The sequence below is a fragment of the Ursus arctos genome, unplaced genomic scaffold, assembly GCF_023065955.2.
Source record: "Ursus arctos isolate Adak ecotype North America unplaced genomic scaffold, UrsArc2.0 scaffold_20, whole genome shotgun sequence".
Lineage (NCBI taxonomy): Eukaryota > Metazoa > Chordata > Mammalia > Carnivora > Ursidae > Ursus > Ursus arctos.
Window position 1 is genome coordinate 45,773,132 of NW_026622875.1, and position 24,553 is coordinate 45,797,684.

Here is a 24,553-nt window from a genome sequence, read left to right on the forward strand (position 1 = left end):
CTGGAAGACCAGGCAATTAGGTCTTTTGTGGTTAATTCTGCCTTCAGCCTTCCCCATCTTTGACATTCCAGCGAGTCGTGCCCTGAGCCGGCGGGGACACCAGAACATCCTTCTCCCAGAGCAGCAGGTTGGGAGACAAGCTGAAGGTTGACTGGGGACCCTATCTCATCATTTTGCTTGTGTTGTTTTTCACCTGAAATGCTATTACTGCCGAAATCCAATGACTTAAAACAGAGGATCTCCAAGGCATTCCACGGCCCCCCAAATGTTCGTTTCAAATGCCATGGACACAGGGGCTGATGGGAGACTGCCACGGTGGTCGTAGATCCTCCCTACTCCAAGTCAACTTGCTTCATCATCATCATCATCAGTAAATGCCCATCTTACCTTCTAAAGTAAATCTGCACTCATAAAACATCGTGTTTATATAGTAGGGACCTACAGTATTTCTCTTCCATCAATACTCTACTGCTTTTAAAACATCTGGAAACAACTGCTATCCGCTAACGCCACATTACGATTTTTGAAAGCTCAGTCTGCAGTGGGCCTATTTGGAAAGATGGCAAATTGCTACTAAAAATGCATGTATGGGTTACTTGTCATCATTTATCCAAACAAGTGCACAGAAGAATTAATTCAGGACTTTCCTTTTCTCCAAATAATCGTTCTGCTCACACAAAGGATAAATGCACTTTATCCCCTAAATGCGGTTTCCCTGGTGATGGGATTGCTCACATTGCCGCCAGGACTGACCCCTACCTTAAAATTGATCAGCTAATAACATTCGTTAGGGAGATATTTGACAGTCGCTGCTTCCATAGCAAAGGCTGTACATGAATCAAGCTTTCTAACCAGGTATTCATGACATCCATGTGCGCCAGGATCAAAGCAAACCGTCCTGAAGGGAGAGAACACCGAGCCAACATCATTTATAAAGATGGCACCTTCATTAAAGGGCCTTCCCTTGTATGTGTATTAAATAAATATGCAATTACATGAAGAAACATATATTCACACAGCAGGAACCACATAAACACACATCTGCATAGATCACACTCCGAAAGGTTTATTTAAAACTATATCAAATGACACAGCCTCGATACAGTTTACCTACCCGACGTAAACCAGTGCAACCCACACAGCTCTCTCTTCAAAAGGATATGTGCCTGGAAGCAAGCTAAGAACAGTGTAAGGGAAGGATAATTCCTACACGTCAATAAATTACCACTGAAAGCTTAATTAAAACTAAATTTATGCCTCACACATGCCCATTACAATTCAACAGCATGAATGACCTTTTCCCTCATCAAGCTACAGAATCCAGACACGGTCTCCCAGTTGAATTAACGGGTTGGGGTTTTTTTTTAGGTCACAAATGAAAACATTACTTGGTCAAAGACACAAGAACCGGGGCTTTACCAAGTTTATTCGGTTTCTCAAATATTTGCTACGTCCAAGCCTATGACCATAGTTGCATTCAGAGAAATTTTTTAGTAGGTACTCTTTTTAAAGAGTTGTCCACTCTAATCCAAGGAAGAAAACAGTTAAAATAAGAGTCGTGTACTCCACACACAGTCTCACACATACACACACAAATCCGTGCACGTACACAAGCATATACGGGCTTTCATGCTTGCAGACACACTGATCATTTCTTTGGAGGTCACTTTTGGGAAACAGTAATGAATTAGGAAAGAAGAAACATCTTGACTTCCTTACTTTGTGTTCTTCTACTCAATGCATGGCTGTGTGCAGGTGTATACATGCACGACTTCCTTACTTTGTGTTCTTCTACTCAATGCATGGCTGTGTGCAGGTGCGTACACGCACGCACACACTACTACGAACATGTATTTTTCAGAAAGCACCTAGCAAACGAGAATTTTAAAAATCACACTGTACTCGTACCAATTGAACTCGCGCCCATTTACATAAACATAAGCCATGTTAAAACCCATTATAATGTCCCTAAAAGAATAAAAGTTAACGCAAATAATTTTAGTCATCGTATGCTTAAACAGCGGAGGGCTCAAATTGATTTTTAACAATATTTTAGAACCTATGTATAAAACAATTCCAGGGGCACATTCAGAGGCTCGCACCATCATCGCTTTCCCCTTAGCCACCCGGACAGGAATACCCCCACCCAGTGCTCTCATTGTCAGAGGAAACCGTGGGACCACCTGACTCAGCCCTTGACCGGTCACCATCCACTGTGTATGGGTACCTAAGAATGCCTCCACATTCTGTTTCTAAACCATTCTAACTGCTAGAAAATAGGTCCTCAAATCAGTTTGTCCAACCAACATGCCCAGCAGTTGTGCTAGGGCTAGAAGCAGCAAAGATGAATAGGACATGACTTTTAGCATAAAAATCCAGTCTGTGGGTGCGTGGGTGGCTCAGTGTGTTAAGTGTCCGACCTCAGCTCAGATCGTGGTCTCAGGGTCCTGGGATCGAGCCCCACTGTTGGGCTCCGCACTCAGTGGGGAGTCCGCTTGTCCCTCTTGTCCCTCCCCCCTCCCTGCTTGTGTTTGCACACATGATCTCGCTCTTTCTCTCTCAAATAAATAACTAAAAAATCTTAAAAAAAAAAAAATCCAGCCTGACACATAGCCGGTGCTCAGTACCTGGAGAATAGTGGAGGAGGGACGGAGTGAGCAAGCCCACAGCGAGGGCAGTGCTATCTAAGAAACACACCACAAGCCACAAATGGGAGGCACGTAATTTTAAATTTTCTAGTAGGCACACTTCAAAGGATAAAAAAAGGATCAGGTAAAATGAGTTCTAATATATTTAATTTCACCTAACCTAGAAAATATTTTCACGTCCACATACAAGGAGTATTAAAACATTATTAATGAAACATTTTACCTTTTTCGCACTCCTTTGAAATCTAGCGTGCACTTTACATTCATGGTATGTCTCAGTTCAGAACTAGCACGTTTCAAGAGCTCGTTAGCCCCGTGTTAGTGGTGGCTCCCCTAGAGAAGAACGCAAACGACAGAGTATTTCCATCACGGCAGAAAGTTCTACTTGGGCGACATACCTCCCAACAGAGGGAGGCAGTAAGTATGCAGTGGGGAGGAGCAGACACGCTGAGGGCAGGACACAGAGATGGACAGACTATGGAAGGCTTCCTTTGCCATGCTGAAGAGTACAACCTTTAGTCTATGGACAGACAGCAAGCAGTAAGAGGGTGATAGGATATTTAAAAAAAAAAAAAAAAAAGTCAGTGGTGATCAATGGTTTAAAAAACACAGATTCATAGGCTAGAATCAATCCATGATGAATACTCTTCCAATTCAAGATAAAATATTAGTAACAGGAAAAATTCAGTCTGTTTTTCATAAAACTAAATTTATTTAGTGCAATGAGTCGCTCTTTATTCAGAGATGATATCCCTTGGAGCTGGAGGGGGAGGGGAGCATTAAATGTGCTTTTCGAGATGGTAGTAACCACGGACTGTCAACTATGCTTTAAAAATGCCCTTACTGGTCAAATTTTAATAGTCGCAACATCACGCTGCTCCCAATATTCTACTTCTAAATTGTAGTTTGCAAGTACAGCCCAAAAGCCTGGAACCACCAGCTTTAAACAATTTCTGGACTTTATAAAGAGGGACATAGGGTCCAATGCGCACATATTCTGTATCCTGATTTTCTTATTTCCTACACAAGTCCATGTAGTCATAATGCTTACAGCTGACTTTTTGTTTTTCTTTTTTTTTTTTTTTTTTTGAGTAGGCTCCACATCCAACGTGGGGCTTGAACTCACGACCGAGATCAAGAGTCACATGCTCTACGGACTGAGCCAGCCAGGTGCCCCTCTTACACATGACTTTTATCTTAAGCTGCTACACAGAAATTCAATATCTGGTGTGAACTATCGTTTGTCTCGTCATTTCCATGATGTTTTGTGTTGAATCTATCACTTTATTAGTATGAATAGCTTTACCTAAATTAACTTTTTTCCTCCAACCCCAATTCCACAGACTAGTTCCTCAGAATATGGTTCTCAACAGGGAATTGATGGGTCAATGGCCATGAACAACTTTGTTTTGTGTTTAATTCTTATTACAGATCACCAGGCTGTGGCAAAGAGACAATATGCAGCACCACCAGGATTTCTCGACACCCTAACCTATAACGGGCCAGAATTATTTCTGATAATTTGATAGACAAAGTAGTCCCAATTTTCATTTCTTGAATTGCTAACAAGGATATGCCTGTTGTTTCAAATTCCCTATATTCGTCTCTCCTAACCACTTCTAAGGGAGGACTCTGGGTACTACCTTTGAGATCTCAATCCTTCATATTTTGGATGATAACCATTTAATCTTTAAAACTGTCCCATTATCTTCACCCATGCTATGGAATTTCATTTAATATTTATTCTATTGCCTCTGGCCGGGCTATTTTTCTTTCTTTTTTTTTCCCCCTTCAGATATTCAGACACATCTGTCTTGGGTATGACGATTTTCTTCATTGCTTCAGTGGTCCTAAGTTTATCTTCCTTATACAGCTGGGTTAAAAACACTCTTCCATTTTCCTCCAGTTATTTTATAGATAAATACAGTGGAATCCAAAGCCAAGGCCTTTATACTCTGAAATTAATATACTTTTAAAACTGCAGGACTTTCTGGTATGAGTGAAATTTTCTCAGATTGTTCCCAAGGTGGACCTGTCCACATCATAAAATGACAGGGGTCATCAAACAGCTACCCTTCTCCTATCAGGAGAGAAGCTGGATGGGATATCTGAGAATCAGAACTTTTAACTGTTCCCTCAAAGGTGTTTAGCACCCCCAATGTTGATACTTGCATCTCAACAAGCTTGCTTAAAATTAGATTTCAGCAAGAAAGATTATCAGTAGACGAAAGCAACAGCCTGAAGAAATAAACGATTGCCCAGGAGTACAAAAATCAAATCACTATATAGCCATGGAGGCATCTCACCTATTTTTCATATAATGAAATTTCATGGGGAATTTCAATAATTGCCCCTCCTGGGTGGAAAATGCAGAGAATACAATAAGGTAAATAAAAAGGAGCATATATGTCATTGTTGACAATGGTTAGATCATACTATGTTAAGTTTTACTTATCTACACATGTAACATATAGAAAAAAAACAAAGTAAATTCGCTGAAAGTTTAAGAAATGGTTATCTGAAAGGAGGCAGGATCATGGGTAATTCTGATTTTCTTCTTTAGACTTCTCGTGCAATATGTACTTGCATTATATACCTTACATAATTATTTTTATACGCATATGCTTCAAGAACATACTTTTATTCTTTGAAAAACCTCTTCTTAAAAATGGAGGAAGAAAAGATTTGGGCATTAAATTGTATCATGTGCTCCTGAAAATTAAGCTAAGTCACCTCAACTTTTATTGAGGCCACAGACCATTCAATGCAAGCACCCCCACTTTTTTTTTCATATACTCCAGGCTTCCTAGCATCACTTGTAAGTCTATCAGAAATTCGTGATAGTAGAAGAGAATTCTTAAAATACCATGAACTTTCAACCTGGCTTTTTTTTTCCTTTTTTTTTAAGGTTGTCATCTCTAACATACTTGCAAAAATATCTGCAGTGAGGTTTACGTAAAAGTGGTTATGATGGTGTTGTGGTCAAGTTTTCTTTCTTTTTTTTTTAAGTTCTTATTTGTTAGATAAATATTAAAGCATTTACTGGCAATGATAAAATGATAGACTATTTATGATTTCCTTGAAATACTGCAGGAAAAAAAAGTGGTAGAGGGAAAACAGATGAAGAACAACAGAAAGTTGGAATTGCTGACGCTGGGCGATGGGTAACATCATTCTGTTCTACTTTGAGTACAAAGTGTTTCTCTAATACAGTTTTTTTAAGATGCCATGAAGACTAAAAAATATATACAAGTGGATGACCATTCCTCATATCACCCAGTGTATCAAAAGTTAAGCTCAGAGCCAAACACCATTAAAAAAAAAAAAAAAAAAAATCAGGGGCGCCTGGGTGGCTCAGTCGTTAAGCGTCTGCCTTTGGCTCAGGGCGTGATCCCGGCGTTCTGGGATCGAGTCCCACATCAGGCTCCTCCACTGGAAGCCTGCTTCTTCCTCTCCCACTCCCCCTGCTTGTGTTCCCTCTCTCACTGGCTGTCTCCCTCTCTCTGTCAAATAAATAAATAAAATCTTAAGAAAAAAAAATCAGGGTGACTATATCAAAGGCAGCATTTGACTCTGTATCTTCTCTTTATTAGGCAAGACAGAGTACAGGCATGTGTAAATCTATCAGGAAAAATAGGTCTTTCACATGCATCTACAGATTTGATTCAGAAGATGTTAGATTTTCGGTCCTGGACCAGAATCAGACCAAGACAGCAGGCGGACACAGCACTACTTGGCTCGTGACATTTAGAAAATAAAACAAGATACGTGCTGACTTGAGCAACAAGACCCTATGCTAGGTGGTCCATTGAGCTGCTCACCACAAATCAGGGCCCCGCTGCTCCCCTCAGAGGATGGGCTGGTCCCCCTGCAAGCCAGATGCAGGGCCAAAAGCAGCCTCAACACAAGTTAGGCACCCCAGACCACCACCATTTATTCCATATAGTCCATTTCCAGGAACAGTTGCTAAGGATGATATGAACACTAAGGAAGTGGGATCCCCAAACTGATGACTTCCCAGTGGGTCAAAAGTAAAAACAAAGCATAGTCCTGCATAGGTTCATAAGGCACTCACAGCTGAAAGGCTTTCAAGGGCACAATCACAAGTGAGCCTCAGATCTCCCTTGAGAAGAGGAGAAGGCCTGGGTTATTTCCATTCTACAGATGCAGAAACTCAGGTTCAAAGCTTTGAAAGACTTGCTTCCAAATAACAGAGTCTTCTGACTCGAAGGACAGTGCTCCTTCGCTACCCAGCACTCTGCTGAGAGTGGCCTGTGATGGGAAGACCAAGGGAGCCACCTTGTGAGTGAGGCAAGGCAGAGAAAAGGTCTTACACGTCCTGAGGTTCAAAACCACCTCAATCATTTCCTGGCTACCCATGACCGGGTACTGTCTATTCTTTGCCATGAACATGGAGACTTTGCTGACTCTATTTCTACTTGTACCATGTGTCTGTGGGCTGGCTTTCCCTGCTTGCTAAGCTCTCACGGGTCTCCTAAACACCTCACTTCACCCTAGACACAAAAACAAATTATATTTTCTATAACCAGGAGGCAACACCATCATGGCTCTGTGGCTGCGAGGCTGGCTGCTGGTCGTATCTCTTCGCAATCAAGGTGGCACAAGGGAAGGGAAGTCGGCGGCGCAGTGGCAGTGGCCCTCAGTGCCCAGGGACCACTCAACCTAGTAGGAGAGCAAAGCCTACCTCTCTGACTTCGTGAAGCTGGCCGGGATACTGACTCTTGGCTCTTCGGGCAGCTGCAGGCGACTTGTGATGCGTGATTGTGACAACACCGGGGGCCCCCGCGCCGAGGTGTCTCTGGCTACAGGGAGACGCAGGATTGGGCGTTCCATGGGGGAGCAAAGTGAGACTGCGGCTTCGGGAACTTGGAGTCGTCTAGAATAAGCAACAGGTGTCAAAACTCAGCAACTGACCTGCAGAACACAGCTAAGGGTTGGCTTCCATTTACGCGGGACCTCTTCACTTAATCCTTCCCCTTCGTCTACTTCGAGGGATGAAGGAAGGGGGAGGCACAGCAACACTACACGCCCAAATCCCACACTCACTTAAGAGACACAATGTCCATTAACTATGCTTCTGGTCTCATCTACGACCATGCCTCCTGCCCTATTCTACTGGCCAGGAGAGGCCACTGAGTCCCCCCAAATGCCACAGACTCTTACAGATCTGTGCCTTTGCATACATTAGCTCTTCTGCCTGGAATGTTCTTCCCCTCACGACTGGCAAACTTCAGCTGAACCTTAAGCCTCAGTGCAGTTTCCTGCTGTGTGATCATCTCCACCTGCCTCAGCCTCCCTGCAGCTCCCATTCTACTGCAGTGAGATTATCTTCGTCGTCCAGCTACCTTCTGAAGAGATTTTTCCAAAATCATCTGTATATCCCCAAGCCCTGGCGCATCATGATTGCCTAATTTATCAGGTCCTTCTTTATAAATGCTGGCTGCATGACTGAAAGTCCTAAGTTATCCACCAACTAACCCCCATTTGTTACTGTAGTGCTCTTATTTCATCCTAGAAGAATACAGATGCCCAGGAACAATTGGGTATAGGATAAAGATGGCATTTCAACCTAGTGGAGATTAATTTTTTTCAATAACTGGTATTGGGATGACTGGACAGCCATCTGGAAAACAAAGCTGGATTCATCTCCCAGATCACAGACCTCAAATGGATGGAAAACATTAAGGGGGGAAAAAAAGCACAAGCAAACATGTAACCTTGGGGTAGGGAAGGCCTAATACCTCAAAACCCAAAAGCCATAAAAGAAAAGCTCAACAAATTTGATTATCTAAAAATTAAAAACTCCTGCACAGGAAGCAACTTTTTAAAACCCACTCCCACAGGGGCGTGCAGCTGGCTCAGCTGGAGGAGTGTGTGACTGTTGATCTCAGGGACATGGGTTCAAGCCCCATGTTGGCTGTAGAGATTATTTAAAAAAAACAAAAACAGAAACAAAACAAACAAACAAACAAAAACCCCAAAACAAACCGCTTCTACCACCAGTAAAGCCAAAGAATAAACTAGGAAAAATATTTTCAACTTGTTTCAAAGCCTCATCATGCCTGAGATGTCGGCATTCATATTGATTACGGATATAATTCTGTATACCTTACCATGACTCTGAAAACTGTAGTACTGGTGTCATGGAAATGTACATTATTTATAATTAGGAATGGAAATCCTAGGGATTGATAGGAACAGCAAACTATTAAAATGGGGCAAGACAGGAACATGCCGTTCACAAAAACACATGAAGTTCTTAAAACATATGAAAACACATTCAACTGTATTCATTAAATGTAAATTCAAGCCACATTTATTTATTTTTTTTTAAAGATTTTATTTATTTATTCATTCGACAGAGATAGAGACAGCCAGCAAGAGAGGGAACACAAGCAGGGGGAGTGGGAGAGGAAGAAGCAGGCTCATAGCGGAAGAGCCTGATGTGGGGCTCGATCCCAGAATGCCGGGATCACACCCTGAGCCAAAGGCAGATGCTCAACCGCTGTGCCACCCAGGCGCCCCTCAAGCCACATTTAGATACCATCTTTGGCCTATCAGATTGGCAAAATGCCAAAAGTTTGCATACACAATCTGTTGACAGGATCACAGAGGATCAGGTTTGTGGCAGTGTAAGGTGACAACCCCCCTCCCCCAAGAAGGGCAGTCTGGCAGTGCATGTCGCAGTTACAAAGGCACTTTCCTATGACCCACGATGTCCTGCTTGGGAACGTATCCTCCAATACACCTGCTCGCAGGGAAAATGGCACAGGTACCACCACGAGCCACGCAGAAGGATGTTTAATGGCAGAGGACAGGAAACAACCCAAAGGTCCATCAGTATGGGACAGGCTCAGTAAATAAAGTACACCCACATAATCTAACACTACTAAGCTGTGAAAGGATAATGAGAAAGGGCTCCATGAATTGGTCTGAAAAAAAAAATTCTACTAGAGAAGTGAAAAAAAGCAAGGTGCAGGACTCTCACATAATATACAAAGTTCTGCATTAAAACATGAAAAATGAGTATTTTTATTGTTATTCACTTAATATTATTTATTTTTTTAAGATTTAGTTATTTATTTGAGAGAAAGAGAGCATGAGCAGGAGGAGAGGGAGAAGCAGACTCCCCACTGAGCAGGGAGCCCGACACGGGACTGATCCCAAGACCCTGAGATCATGACCTGAGCCAAAGACAGACGGCTAACCGACTGAGCCACCCAGGTTGTGGAGAAGCAGAGAATAAGAGAAGAGGAGCAGAGAGGAAGGGAGATTTTTTTTTTTTGCCCGATGGTTTTTTATGTTATTTCCTTTTGAACCATGTGAACATGTAACTTATCCAAAATTTGTTCAATTATACATAAAATTTACATTCTAAATGTTCCTATCCTTCACTTCGGCTTGAGAGAAGGCAGTTACAGGGTATGTTGACTGAGGCCAGCTTCCGAATGTCAGTGATCAAATATTTGCTGAACACCTACCGCGGGCCGAGGAGAATATCTACCGCGTGGATATTCAAGGAGAAACAGGAGATGTACAAGACACGCTTTCATCATAGATGCTTGTAGTATTGCTGGGAATAGAAGATACACACAGACAGAAGCACACACACTCACACACACACACACACACACACACACACTAAGAAAGTGCAGAGCAACGTGTTACTTTGGCAATACAGCCAGAAAACGCCAAAGAAGTGAGGAACAGCAAGATCCACTAGAGCTGACCTCATCCCTGGAGGCTGCTCTGAGAGTGAGGGACTTGAAGCCTGAGCAGGACTGGCTGAGACACAGAGACAGGCAGCCAGCCTGTCAAATCAACCCAGACAGTCAGCACCTCCAAAGCGGTCTTAGCCTCAGGCCTCGGGTTAACAGTCAACAGCTCTAAAAGCTGTTAAATGTTAATGATCTGTAATTTTCAAGCCACAGAAGGGTTGGGAGTGGGGTGTGAGGTAGGATCGAAGTCAGAACTTTCTATTGCCCTGACACATCGGAGGAGCTTGGGAAAGTTCTTTGGATTGAACTTGGATTTAATTTAGAGGAAGACAAAGCTGGAAAGCAGTGTGTTGCTTTTAAATAACCTTATATACAGGCAGTTGGGAGAATTTTTCGTCTAAGAATTGCATATACTTTGATCACAATGAAATATAACAGGCATCTACTTTCTGCTTTAATGTTTTCACTTGGAGTGTGAAAGATGAAAGAAGCTATTTCTTTAATCCTTTAATGACAGTAAATTTGCCTAAGCATTAAGGGTCGACTGAAAAACATTCTGATTGTTTGGGAGGCTTATTCCAACCCAAGAAAAAGCAGCTTTTTCACTGGACTTTTAAGACACACAGCCAAGGCTCCCTCCCCCAGCTGTACCAGAGTCTAGCTGTGTTGACTTCAGCTGAGTTATTTAAGCTTTTTTTATTAAGCATCAATTACCGAATCTTTAAAAAAAGGAATAATAATTGACCCCTTAAAAGCTACCATGAAGATTACATTAGATCGTGCACATGAAACGCTTAGCACAGTAGGAAACTGTACGGCCAAGGTTTGGTTCTTTTCTTCTATCACTTAAAACTTGATCGATGAGGGCTTATTGATTTTTAAAATGTTAAGTCACTTAGTTTAAAATCATAAGCAGTGACTGACCACCTCCGTTGTTTTTTTTTTTTTATAGGATCAAAGCGGTGATAAAATCCAAAATATAATTAAATACTTACTGGAGAATTTATATGGTCAGCCATTACACTGCAAGACTGTAGGGGGAGAAAGCAGTTCTAGATGCTGAGTAGAAGGAGAACCCATCTGAAATCCACGAGGAAGACAACTCTGGCGAAGAGGCTCCTTTGCCTGGAGCTCTGTCACCGTAAATGGTCATCAACCAAGAAAACCCCCCCAGGAGCCAAATGATTCCACTGTGAATGTCTAACCTCATGATCATTACTTAATGGTTGTCACTTGAATTCACAAGCAGTAAATTTGAGTTGAAAGACCTTTAATTTCCCATTAACTGTGGGACACTCACGGTTTAAGTCACACCAGTGCCTCCTCTCAGGGTAAATAGGAACCAAAAAGCCTCACTCTTGGTGAGCTCCATAGGTCACCAGGCTCCAGGAGGAAAAAGGGGAGACCAGGCAGCAAACTACAACCTGTAGGAATGAGAAGGCTCTCCTTCCGCAGGCAGCCTAGCATGTCTAAAACTCCCAGGTGGGGTTTGAATGGTGTTTAGCTATCATACATACTCATCCCCACTACTATTTTACAACAAAACATTGTCAGACTTTGAGGAACAACAGGGTGGGTTTTTACTCCAAACATTTCCTTCAGGGAGGCCGACTAGAAAGGCCAAGTGTGCGATCTGTGAAAAATTCAGAGTCAAGGGAGTAAGATTCCCTTGTTTCTCTCCAGCAATAAGATTCGCCCTTTCCGTAAGAGAATCCGCCCTTGTGTCCCCTCTCCCAAATAGTGCCTGCCTGACACATGGGGTGACGCCAAAGAGGAGAACGTGGTCCCAGGTGAGACAACATGCTGACATCAGCTCAGACCCTGTGCGGACATCTGACATGTAGTCAGATTTCGTAGTATTTACCAACCTCTTGGGTTTTCCTACTTACTTCCTCAGATCCCTGAAATGTCGGAAGTTCGCAAGGAAGACACGTACACATACTCTCTGCATTTACTGGCTAGAATGGGCAGGAAGGAAAGGCATGACTGAAAAGAGGGAGAAAGCACCTGAAAGAATACATCCAGCCAGGGAAAATCAAGCAAGGAGCCGAGAAATATGGTCCAGCTTGGGAAGCTTACAGAAGAATGACTGGACTACCCAGAGGCTGTGGGCGGGGAGTGGGTAAGAGCACAGTTTCTAGAGTCAACGGCCTGGGTTCAAATCCGAGCTCTAGCATTCATAAGCTGGGTGGCCTAGTAAAGTAGGCATGGGGTATTCACTTCTAGAATTCTTTCTTTTTTTTTCACTTCTAAAATTTTTACTATTACCTACCCGACTGGGTTGTTGGACAATGAAATGAGAAGAGGTAAGCAGGGCCGGGGACATGGAGTTAGCATGAAGTGTCATCATTATCATTTGTAAATTAAAATTAGGCCTTCGGGCACCAACATAGAGGAAGGATTGTTAAGTGGTCCCAGAGTCAAATATATGGACTTAAACACTGTTTTCACCAACACTGCCTTAAGCAGACAACAGTTTTACCACTTCCTTAACTTATAAATAAATAAATAAACAAACAAATAAAATAAAGAGTAATCAACATACTAAAAAAAAAGTTTGCTTCAGAGAAAAAGTACATTTAAAATAGGATTTCACATTTTAAAGAATACATCTATTATAGAACTTAAAGTGCCTGCAGATAAAGCCAATGCTACATGGGTACTAAAAGTAAAGAATCAGCTTAAATAAGTAATAGGCAATTTCCCATTAATATTTTGGAATAAAAAAAGAACTTCAAATTGTAAAGATCACCTGCTGGTCCTAAAACCCTCTAAAAACATATATCAGAAGTTTATAATTGGCTTGCTGAAGGTGAAATTTAAAAGCTAAAAAGGAATAAGGGGGGAATATCTTATATATACATTTGTGGCAACAACCTCTATAGGAAATTTTTCTGATGGAACAAAAATCACCGAGAGTCAATTAATTATAACAGCATTCAAATGACATTTAATTTGGAGCATATTTTCCTCACTTCCTTGAATTCTTTCATAGTGAAGGGGAAAGAAGACACCATAATTCAGAATAAATAGCCCAAGGGAGACAAAAAACCAAACTAGTCTGGTTGCTTTTTAAGATTTTACTTACTGATTTATTTGAGAGAGAGACAGAGAGAGCACAAGCAGGGGGGAGGGGCAGAGGGAGAGGGAGAGACAATCTCAAGTGGACTCTGGGCTGAGGGCTCAATCCCATGACCCTGAGATCATGACCGAGCCTAAACCAAGAGTTGGACACTCAACTACCCAGGCACCCCTGGTTGTGTGTCATTGAAAAACAAATTCAACCAACTAAAGCCTTGCATTACATTCCTCTTTCTTCCTCCAAAAAGAAAAAATTAATGTACCATTTTCTAAATATGTGAAAGCTAAACATAAGAACTGTGATTTATTCCTTTTCTTCCAAAAGTAAGGATACTTCCATCAACAAAAAAGGAAAAGCATAACAGCTTTCAAAATAGTACAATTCAGGATCTTTTAAAAACTATTCAGAATTTCGTTTTCCTATTAGTCAATGTCTCAATGAAAATGAATGGTGTTATTTATTTATGTTGTTTTTAAGTAGGCTCCACACCCAACACAGGTCTTGAACTCATGACCCTAAGATCAAGAGTCACATGTTCTACTGACTGAGCCAGCCAGCCATCCCAAAAATTTATGGTGTTTTTAAATCTATTTCACTATTTTGCTTAATAATGAGTAAGGGACAGGCGAGGCTAGGTAGGGAGAGACAGGTAGGGGACTACAGGATCAGGCTCACAAAAATCCCAAAAATGTGGAGGTGTAAAAACCAAAGTTAAGGGAACAAACCAGACCATCCTGTCCTAGATGTCAGAGCTGGGGTCTTGTTGTAACAGCTACTTGTGACCAACAAAGAATTACAGGACCCTAAAAAGGAAGTAAACCATTAAAGGTGTTATCACTAGTCCTTACTCAATGGTGCCTATCAATAAAAATGTTAAAAGGATTTAAGTTTCCTGGTTAGCTTTCTATAAAAGACCAACCCTAAAAGCCCCCAGCAGCAACCCTGTTGGGACCCCTCTCACTCCTGAGAGGTTTTTCTGTATCCGCCCTTAGTAAAACTCTATGGCTTTACTCGCTTTCCTTTGTCCACGAGATTCCTTCTTCGATTCCTTAAGACAAGTATCTTGCTCTCCTGCTTCAACAGCTGTATATGGACCTTTGTGTTTCCTTTGCTTTTGATTTTGTTTTTTAATATTCTGTTATCCTAAGTTTACAACAGATCCAAAGTAGAAATAAAAGGTTTTAAAACTGGGTTATTTTCCAAATTAATTCCCATGATTAACTTTTCAAAAATTATACTTCACTTGCTCTACTTTTCCAAATTCCTGTCTTCTTGCAGAAATAAAAGTTTAAACTTTCAGTTACCAAGTCTAGGGAAGACTAGGGAATTTTTTTTTTTTCCCTTAAGATTTTATTTATTCTTTTGAGAGAGAGAGAGAGGTCACAAGCAGGGGAGAAGGGTAGAGGGAGAAGCAGACTCCCCGCTGAGCAGGGAGCCCTACACGGGACTCGATCCTAAGACCCTGGGATCATCCCAAGCAGGAGACAGATGCCTAACAGACTGAGCCACCCAGGCACCCAATTTCTTCCATTTTCATCTGCAAATCCATATGTAGCATAAACATTTCCCACCAACTGTATACCAATACCCTCTCTTAAAGCACATACACAAATATGTGCCAAAGTATGCAAAGGAAAAAGAATGATTTTCCCCAGAGAGGCAGTCTCTAGCCTGCTTCTAATAATACCAGCGTGAACTCGTGATTATACCTGCAAATGCCAGATCTTTGAAAAACAGTACAAGCAAACACATGTATTTCCATTCCCTGCAAATAGAGGAAAAGAAAACTTGACATTTTTAAGTTTGCCTTGTCTCTCAACATTTTCAGCCCCCAAATAAATTCTCTAACAGCTGATCCAGCCACTCCAGAATCCCTAACCATGCTCTGGCCCAGCCTCCATCTAGATCAAGCTTCCAGGTCTCATGCACTTGGCCCCTTACCAACACACCACGCTTCTCCCCACCCCCTCACATCTGCCAGCTCTCACCATCTTCCAGATCCACCCAAAAGCAGTTATGTGCGACTTCAAAACCTTCCATACATCTGCCCCCCTTTCAGCTACCCTCCATATCCTTTGTTTGAGAGCTTGCAATTCAAGGACCAAGACTCCTTTTGGGTGCTTTCTTCTGAAAGCATGAAGATTCTCTCTACTGACCAAGCCCAATTCCCACCTTTTCTCATGCTGTGAAACTACAGAATTTTAGAAAAGAAAAAAAAAAAAACCCTCAGTCTAGTCTTCTTTTTTTATAGATCTAGAAACAGGTAACATTACAAGTGTCATTCAAAATTCAACTAAAAAAGCCTGATTCAAGGCTCAGCCACTCCAGGTGGCCTTTCTCAATTACATGAGGATCTAGTTATTTCAATAGTGTTTCACACAAAGCTTGATGTTAAAACAGTTGATAGCAGGAAAGCAGATATCCATTATACATTTCTACTTATCTAACACTTCAACCCACTCACCTATCATCATAAAAATATACGCATTACACTCCTTTGAAAGCAGGATAATTGTGTACTATATTCTCTTGGAATTGCAGACCCTCAAAGAAATAATTTTATTTTATATATGTTGTTTGCAAATAACAAGAAACCGTGACTTTTTAATACCAAATTGCCATTTTAATTAAAAAAATTTTCTCAACAAGGACTACAAAGAAGTTTCCTTAACTTAATTAGTTACATACCAAAAACGTAGAACACCCACAATACCTAATGTAAAGATGTTTAGCTTCATTGCCTTTAGTTTTGGAAATAAGGATTCCAATATCATCACAGTTTAACATACTACTGGAGGTACTAGCCAACAAAACAGGACAAGAAAAAAGAAAGAAGCGGTAGGAGGATAGGAAAGGAAGGAAGAAAATGTAACTAGCTACAGATGTGCTTTTCCAAAAGAGAAAAAGAAAATAACTCCAGCAAAGTTGTTAGATGAACTTAGAGAAGTCCATAACATTCTTCTGTATCAATAACTAGGAAATATAATAGAAAATAAGATATTCACAACAGCAATAAAAACTATAATGTACAGATATTAATCCAATAAGGAATACATAAGACATTTATGGAAAAGATTTTTTAAATCTATGAAAAGAAATCAGTGAAGAATTGGGAAAACAGAGATAACGCATATGAGGTTAATGAATAAGACATCTTAATATTGTAAAGATGTCTGTTCTCCCGAATTATTATATAATTATTCTAATAAAAATCCCAGTAGGATTTTTTGAGCTAATCAACAAATTTATTCTAATATATAAATGGAAGAATAATGGTTTGTGAGGGGCCAAGTTAATTCTGAAAAAAGAGAATCATCTTACCAGATACAAATATTGAACCACAAAGCCACAATGATTAATGATTATAGGGTATTCAGGCAGGAAGAAGCAAGTAGACTAAAAGCTGGAAAAGAGGCCATATATAAAGAAAATATGAAAGTTGGTATATTGCCGAAGCAGCACAATAAACCCGTAAAGGGAATAAATGATAAGGGAAAAGCAAACAAAGCTGACTCTGTAACTTCATGGCATATACAACGATAAAGATCTTAATGTAAAAAGCAGAACTACAAAACTGACAAAAGAAAACGTAGGAGCGTATCTACGTAGCTCTGAATGTACAAAAGCTTTACTTACAAGACCAAAAGTACATATCACAAGTTGAACATCTGATGGATTTGACTACATTATAAGGGTTTCTCTTTGACAAGGACATGTTAGACAAAATTAACATGTGCGGAGACTGGGAGAAGAAAGATTACTATCTAGAATATAAAAGGAGTTCCTACAAATAAAAACCAGAAAACACTCGCAAAAACGGACAAAGGATAAGAATAGGCAATATACAGAAAAAGAAAGATGAATGACTACCAAGTACCTCGAGGTAATCAGAGAAATACAAATTAAAATAACTAGACTTTACACCCACCAGATTTACCAAAATTCAAGAGTAAAACACCACCAAGGAATGGCAAGGATATAAAGATGCTGGAACCTCTTGCATTCTACTGGGAAAGCAGACTGGGGGAGCCATTTTGGTAGCAATACAGCAGAATTTAATGAAAATATATGCACATTCCTACGATCCTGAAGTTTTCTACGGGGCAGGTCCACAACAAACATGCTCACAGCCACGTGTATACACGAGGATATATTCGAGGATGTTCACTGTTTAGGAGGGTGGGGAGTTTGAGGCAATGTAGGTACACATTAGTAAGAGTTGTATAAATTAAATGTAGACTGTACATACAATAAATATACAGGCATCGGTTAGAAGAAATGACAGAGATATGTACAGCAACATCAATAAAACCTACTGCTAAGTTAGAAAAGTTTAAAAAGGATAAGATCCGCAGGACGACACAACTGATACAGATTTAAAACACATATATGGGGCGCCTGGGTGGCTCAGTCGTTCGTCTGCCTTCGGCTCAGGTCATGATCCCAGGGTCCTGGAATCAAGCCCCATGTCGGGCTCCCTGCTCAGTGGGAAGCCTGCTTCTGCCTCTCCCACTCCCCCTGCTGGTGTTCCCTCTCTCGCTGCCATTCGCTCTGTCAAACTAAAAAAAAACAAAACAAAAACAAAAAAACACATATATAGACAAACAGAGACCCATGCAGATCCAAGGAACTGATGCTAATGAAGATGAGGGGGATGGGAACAGGGGGGAAAGGAAGGAAAACAATTTTAAGAGCTCTTAAAAGTTTTTTTTAAATAAAAGGCCTTGTTTGGACTGTTAAGTTTGCCATAAATCCAATAATGATGGCAATAACTTTAACTGTAAGTATATTTATAGTTAAGTATCATGGGAATGTGAACTACGTGCCATAAACTGTCTTAATATATACACGCCTTAAATCGTTTCACCTTGTTTATAATCTCGTGAGGTAGGTACTATAAATTTTCATTTCACAGATGAAAATGAGCCACAGAGAGGATTATATCTTTCCCCAGGTCACACAGCTAATAAATCTAATAAATCATGGGGCAGGGATTCAAATCCAGGCCAGCTTGTCCCCTAGGCCATGCTCTTGGCCACGACACTGCACTGAGTCCCTAGCGGTGATTCATCTGTTCTCTTCAACTGAGGTCCAAAACAGCACGACTCTTTACAGAACACCATGACTGATAGCTCAGTTAGTATTTGGGGGGGGGGGGGGATGACTTTTTAATTTCAAAGTCCCGTACTGCATACCAATTCTCAAATACTTAAACAATAAGCTCATTAAGCCTAAACTACATGAAGCTAACACTTCAAATTTTTTAAATGTTTAATTACCCATAATAAGACCAAAGTCTGATGGACGGTACAACTACATGTGTCGAAGGTAAGAGGCAGTCCCCAACTCTGATGGCACTTATTGTGTTTAATCCACACGTCTCCCTCCATGCTCTACTGTCTCCCCTAGCCGGTGACAGCTCCCAGGCCAGTGCCTGTGACTAACCAGCCACTATGTACCCCATGAAAGCTGATGCAGGGCCTCACCTTGCAAATGCTATGAACGCAATAAAGACACGGAGCAGTGAATCCCCCCAACCTCATCCTCAACAACTGGTTAAACCGCTGCTCCTTCCCTGAAAACCTAATTTCAAAAATACCAACAATGATTCATTGATATCCCCTCTCCTTTTCCAAGAGGAAGAGTCTGGAAAAGAGACACCACACACAATTATACATAGACACAAAATGTCCAAAAAGGCAACCTGGTACAATGTCAAGCAACACCCATTATTCAGAGAAGTCTGTAAGTATCTCTTCGCATCTACTATGTGACAGGCACCGTTCTAGGCAGCAGAGATATAACACTGAACAAAAAGACAAATATCCCTGCCTTCAGGGAAGTGGCATTCTGGTGAGGCAAAGAGACTAAAATAAATTGGGAAAATAGAAACTATTTTAGATAATACATATAATAATATAAAGCAGGAATAACATATATTAATATAAAGCAGACACAGAGAAAGATGGGAAGGCTCTCCAGTTTTACAGAAGTGGGGAAAGAAACCCTCATGAGAGGGTGACATTTGATTTAAAGAGCTGCATGAAGTCAAGGAGTGAGCTATGCTCACATCTGGGGAACAGCATTCTAGGTAGTAACTCAACAGGTGCAAGGGCCCTGGGGTAGAAGTCTATCTGGCATGTTTGAGGAAGGAGGAAAGCCTGGCGAGGGTGGAAATGAGCAAGGCATAAAGCAGTAGGAATTGAGGTCGGAGAGGTAACGGACTGGAAAGATGAGCTCCTGAATTAGAAATTACAGACAACTGCCGGGCAGGCCAGAGTACCTGGTATCACCTGGGGCTCATTCAGACACAGAATGATGAGCCAATTTGAACAATGAGTTCCAATAAGCTTCCTTCCTCCAGGCCACGTTCAGGTATTAAATTGTTATTTGCATACAATTTACATATGTCTACACAACATGTATCATCTCTATTGGATAATTTTCATGGTAAAATTGTATTACTACTGCCCTGAAGATGGGCATTTCATGATTTATTCTCTTCTCTTTTTCTTCTCACGTCTCCGTATAATCGACCCAGAAGATATTTTATGCCAGAAATGAATCACAGAACAAAAGGAGACCACATGCCAAGGAATTCTATAAATGATCACTCCATAACACGGCGGAAAAAAAGGGCTCTCATTTTATGTTTAAACTTCTGTCACCTACCAGTGGGTCAAACCAGCCGTGCGGATGAAAAGTCCAATGCAATTCTAAGACAGAACATTTCAAGAAGCAAATTTGATTTTCTTACAATCAATAACTAATCTCTGACAGCAGCGCTCCTTTCTATTTAGAAGAGATCATTATCTCCTTCCCAAATGCTCGGGCACAGAAACTTGAAGCTCAAAAGGGCTCCTACTTGTGTCTCAAAATGCTTCACGCTAAAAAAAATTAACCCTCCTCAGCATGCTTCAGCTGCATGCAGAATCCTACAGAATCTGTGCCATAAATCCCGCTAATTACTTCTTCCAAGCTCGGTATTACTGGGGATGTTAAGACGGAAATGCAAGATGAGCTAATAACTCAGGGAATCAGTAAATAGCCCCCTACTAACCCACGTGGGGGGCAGGGGGTGAGCCACAGGAAGCTGCAGAAACCTTATAAAGCCTATGCATCCATTAGGAAGTTTCTCGAAAATCCTTTATTTGACCAGAACCTTAGAAGCGATTAGTATTTGGGTTCCTCTTTCCTGCTGCACTTTTTATAGGGACGTAACACACACAGGTGTATCACACACCTGCGTAAGCCCTCCTTCATTCTCTCTAATGCACTTCCTGCCAAAACAGAAATAAACCACAGGTTCACAAGCTTATGCTAACACTACGCTAGGCTTATTTTTAAACACGAAGGAATTTAGATTTTGTGTTTTGGATTATAAAGAATCCAGACAAAAGACTTAACAAGTATAAGGAGCCAACAAAAAAAAAAAATTTTTTTTTTTTGCTTACAATTAATTTCTAGATCATAAAGCAAAGAACCTGATTCACTCTGTTAAAAAAAGATAAAGCAAGCCCAAGTTGTCATCATTTGCCCCCCAAGATAGCAAACCAAGACTTAATTACAGTTTGAACCTACCCCGGGAATGTGACCTTTTCAAAATCAATCTGAAATTTCCTGATCGGCTTTGAGTGAGGTAATCTGTATAATAAAAACCCTGCCTGGCCTAAAACGGTCCTTTTCTTTCTTTTGCCAAAACTCTTTGCCCCACCGTTCTTCCTGTAAAAACCTTCCAGTTTGTCCAATTCCTTGGAGCTCCGCTCTACTTGCTCAATGGGAGGCTGCCTAGTTCATGAATCTCCTAATAAAGCCAATTAGATCTTCCAGGTAACTGGCTGATTTTTTTTTTTTAACTCTCAGATGTCTCAATTTTTACCAAAAAATTTACAACAGGGAATCATTAGAAATATAAGTGGTTTAAGGATTAGGCCCCTTGGTATTCGAATCACTGAATTTTACATAAGCTGGCCCATCAAATGAATATCTGGCAGAGCTGGAAAGCCCACTGGACTTCCACTGGTGTCAACTTCCATGCAGAAAGTGTCTGGATGGAGTCATTAGGGGCAACCCAAAGAGGTTTAGATCATACTATAGGTGAGGATATTTGCACCGTCCAATCTCAGGGTATCAGGTAGCAAAGTTAGAAAAGCTATAGTGCTCTCAATGTCCCAATTTAACCAACTAAATAGATTTCCCACTGGTTTGCATCCCATCCGTGAATACTACTGACATGCACACACGGTACTGATGACTGCTCATGGCTTCTAGTCTCTCTCGGGTTATGCCTGCACATTTGCACCCCCACCAGCCGAGCTGGGTATCTACAAAGGGCCAACTGTATTCAGTCCCGACTCTGCTTATGCTGGTGTACTTATTACTTTAACTGCATCATTTAAAGAATAAACCGTTATAAACATGAAAAATGACCGTATTTATGAAACTAAGCTGCATGACCTGAAAAATGGCAAAAAAAAAGCATGGCTAAAAACTGCTGTTGAATTAGCTGTGGGCAGGACAATTATAAAAGACTAGAAACCGTTTATAAAAACCTGGGATTCCATAATGAGCTTGCCCTGTTCTTTAAAGAAACCCAAACAGATACAACTCAGCACTCAAAAAATAATCCAATTTAAAATGGGCAGAAGATGTGAACAGACATGTCGCCAAAGAAGACATCCAGATGGCCAACAGACACGTGAAAAGATGCTCAACATCACTCATCATCAGGGAAATGCAAATCAAAACGATAATGAGACATCACTTCACACCTGTCAGAATGGCTACAATCAATGGCACAAGAAACAACAGGTGTTGGGGAGGCTGCAGAGAAGGGGAAGCCTTGTGCACTGTGGGTGGGAATGCACACCGCTGCAACCACTCTGGAGAACAGCATGGAGGTTCCTCAAAAAGCTAAAGAGAGACTTTGGTCCATAGGATCCAGTAATTCCACCACTGGGTATTTACCCAAAGAATACAAACACGCTAACTTGAAAAGCTACATGCGCCCCTATGTTTATCATGGCGTGATGTACAATAGCCAAGATACGGAAGTAGCCCAAGTGTCTACTGACAGATGAATGGATAAAGATGTGGTATACAGAGACAACGGAATATTAAGCAGCCATTGAAAAAGGAATTAAGTCTTGCCATTGACAACAAGATGGATGGAACTAGAGAGGAGAATGCTGTAGGGGCTCAGGATAGGCACTCCCAGAATTGGCCACTTGGGCACGTGGATTCTTTTGAGCTGAAGGCATTTGACACCCTGTGGGCTCGAGAGAAACTTTCGTCCTCCCTTAATCACACAGAAGAATCTAAATGAGGGGTCTTTCCCACAATAAGGTTTATTAACAGACATAAATTTTAACTGGCTGACCCATCTGTATGGCAGGGCAAATACCTAATTACCAAACATCTGTTCTGCTTACCGCCCTGTGAAGTGCATTCCTTTCCTCTGAAGTTCCAGACGCCTCCCCCTTTCTCCTTAATTCAGAATGACATATATACCTCATTTCGCCTGTCTTCGGAATTTCCATGTCTGTGTGGATTCCCCCATATGGATGCCTATTAAATCTGATTTTCTCCTGTTCATCTGTCTCGAGTCGATTGATTCTTAGTCCAGCTAGAAGGACCTTGAAGGGGACAGGAGTTCTTCCTCCCTGACGATGCTACATGAAAAAGTCAGTTAGAGAAAGACAAATACCGTATGATTTCACTCATATGTGGAATTTAAGAAACAAACAAGGGGGGAAAAAAAGAGACAAACCCAAACAGAAATTTATAGATAATATATTGAAATACGCTTTCTACAAGAGAGATGATGTACAATTTCCACCACTAAACCCATGCTTGATGAGAGGGACCTGGAACTGCATCTGAAGATTGGTGAGTGAGGACTTTAAGTTAAACTGGCTGAAGATTTGCACATATCACATGTATGATTCTTTCCTTTAGCCCACTGGTTTTGATGAAAGGAGAGTGTCTCCAAATCATCAGCTAAGAAGACGTTTCCTGGAGTCTCAGCCCCAGGGGGACAGAACGCTGGAACAGCCTGTCTTCCGATGCGTGAACTGCAAGAAAACAGTCCGCAGAAATTCACTGGCGCAAGTACCGGCGGAGCCAGGAACTCCTGGGTTCATTACAGGAGAAGAGGTATCGGCTACCCGGTGTCGGGGCAGGTCAGCTCTATGCCACTACTCTGGGGACAGCAAGGAAGATGGCTATAGAGCCTCAGCAGTCTTTGGAAGCCTCAGCAACACAACGGCTCCTGCTAGGACTCCAAATGCTTCTGAGCCAGACTGTGACTGTCATAATCAAACTCTAGAAGATGTGAAGGAGAACATTAAACTCATCCCTCCCTGCATGAGGGTACATGAGAGGTTTCCCCTCATTTCTCCCTGCCTCCAGAGATTCTACTACCTGCTGAAGAGTCCAAGTTATTCTCTTTTTTGTTAAAAAAGAGGGTTTGGTCTTGTATGAAAATCTAATTGGATGTCCACAGCGTTAACAGACTTAGTAGTGGCCTTAACTCCAACAGATAAGCTGGCCCAGTTCCATCAAAATGACTAATGGAAGAAAAACAAGAGGGTAAGGGGACCGGGAGAAATACATGACCTTATGAGGAGCCAAGCTGAAAAACTTCCCCATGACTGGGTTAGGCTATTCCTAAAGCTTTGAGAGAGAAAGAAGTGGGGGCCACCAGAAGATGGAAATTACACGTGCCAGACACACGTGTGCCCTGTCTTATACCCCCGCCACCCACCTTCCATGCCCAGCAGCTGCTGAGGCAACCACGTGGCGCCCAGATGTGAGCCCCAGGCCGTGGCCATACAATCTACCCCCTGCCTTCTGACCCGGGCCTGCTCTCTGCAAGCCAATGTGGAAAGTCAGCCGGGATGGACTTTCAAGACCAAGTACAAGAGCAAACCTGGAAGGAAAAGCGAGAGGTAACAACCCCACAGAGCAGCCCTGGAGCGATGGAGGTGAGAAACCAGTGGATAATAATGCCATCTTCCATACGCGGGGTGGAGAGTTCAGAAACACATTCTATATGGTTCCTATAAGGGCGGCCAGTGGGATTC

At 41.5% G+C, this 24,553-nt stretch overlaps 1 protein-coding gene across 2 annotated transcripts in view; it reads right to left on the reverse strand.

Moving 5' to 3' along the window:
• The window catches only part of OSBPL10 (oxysterol binding protein like 10), a 292,041-nt gene that overhangs the window by 136,322 nt on the left and 131,166 nt on the right, over positions 1-24,553 (reverse strand). The window contains exon 4 of one of the 2 annotated variants that reach the window (XM_026496850.4): positions 7,354-7,545. The exons of the other annotated variant lie outside the window; for it this stretch is intronic. Within the exon in view, the coding sequence (XP_026352635.2) occupies positions 7,354-7,545 (192 nt within the window). The remainder of the gene's footprint in view (positions 1-7,353; positions 7,546-24,553) is intronic. 2 annotated transcript variants of the gene reach the window in all.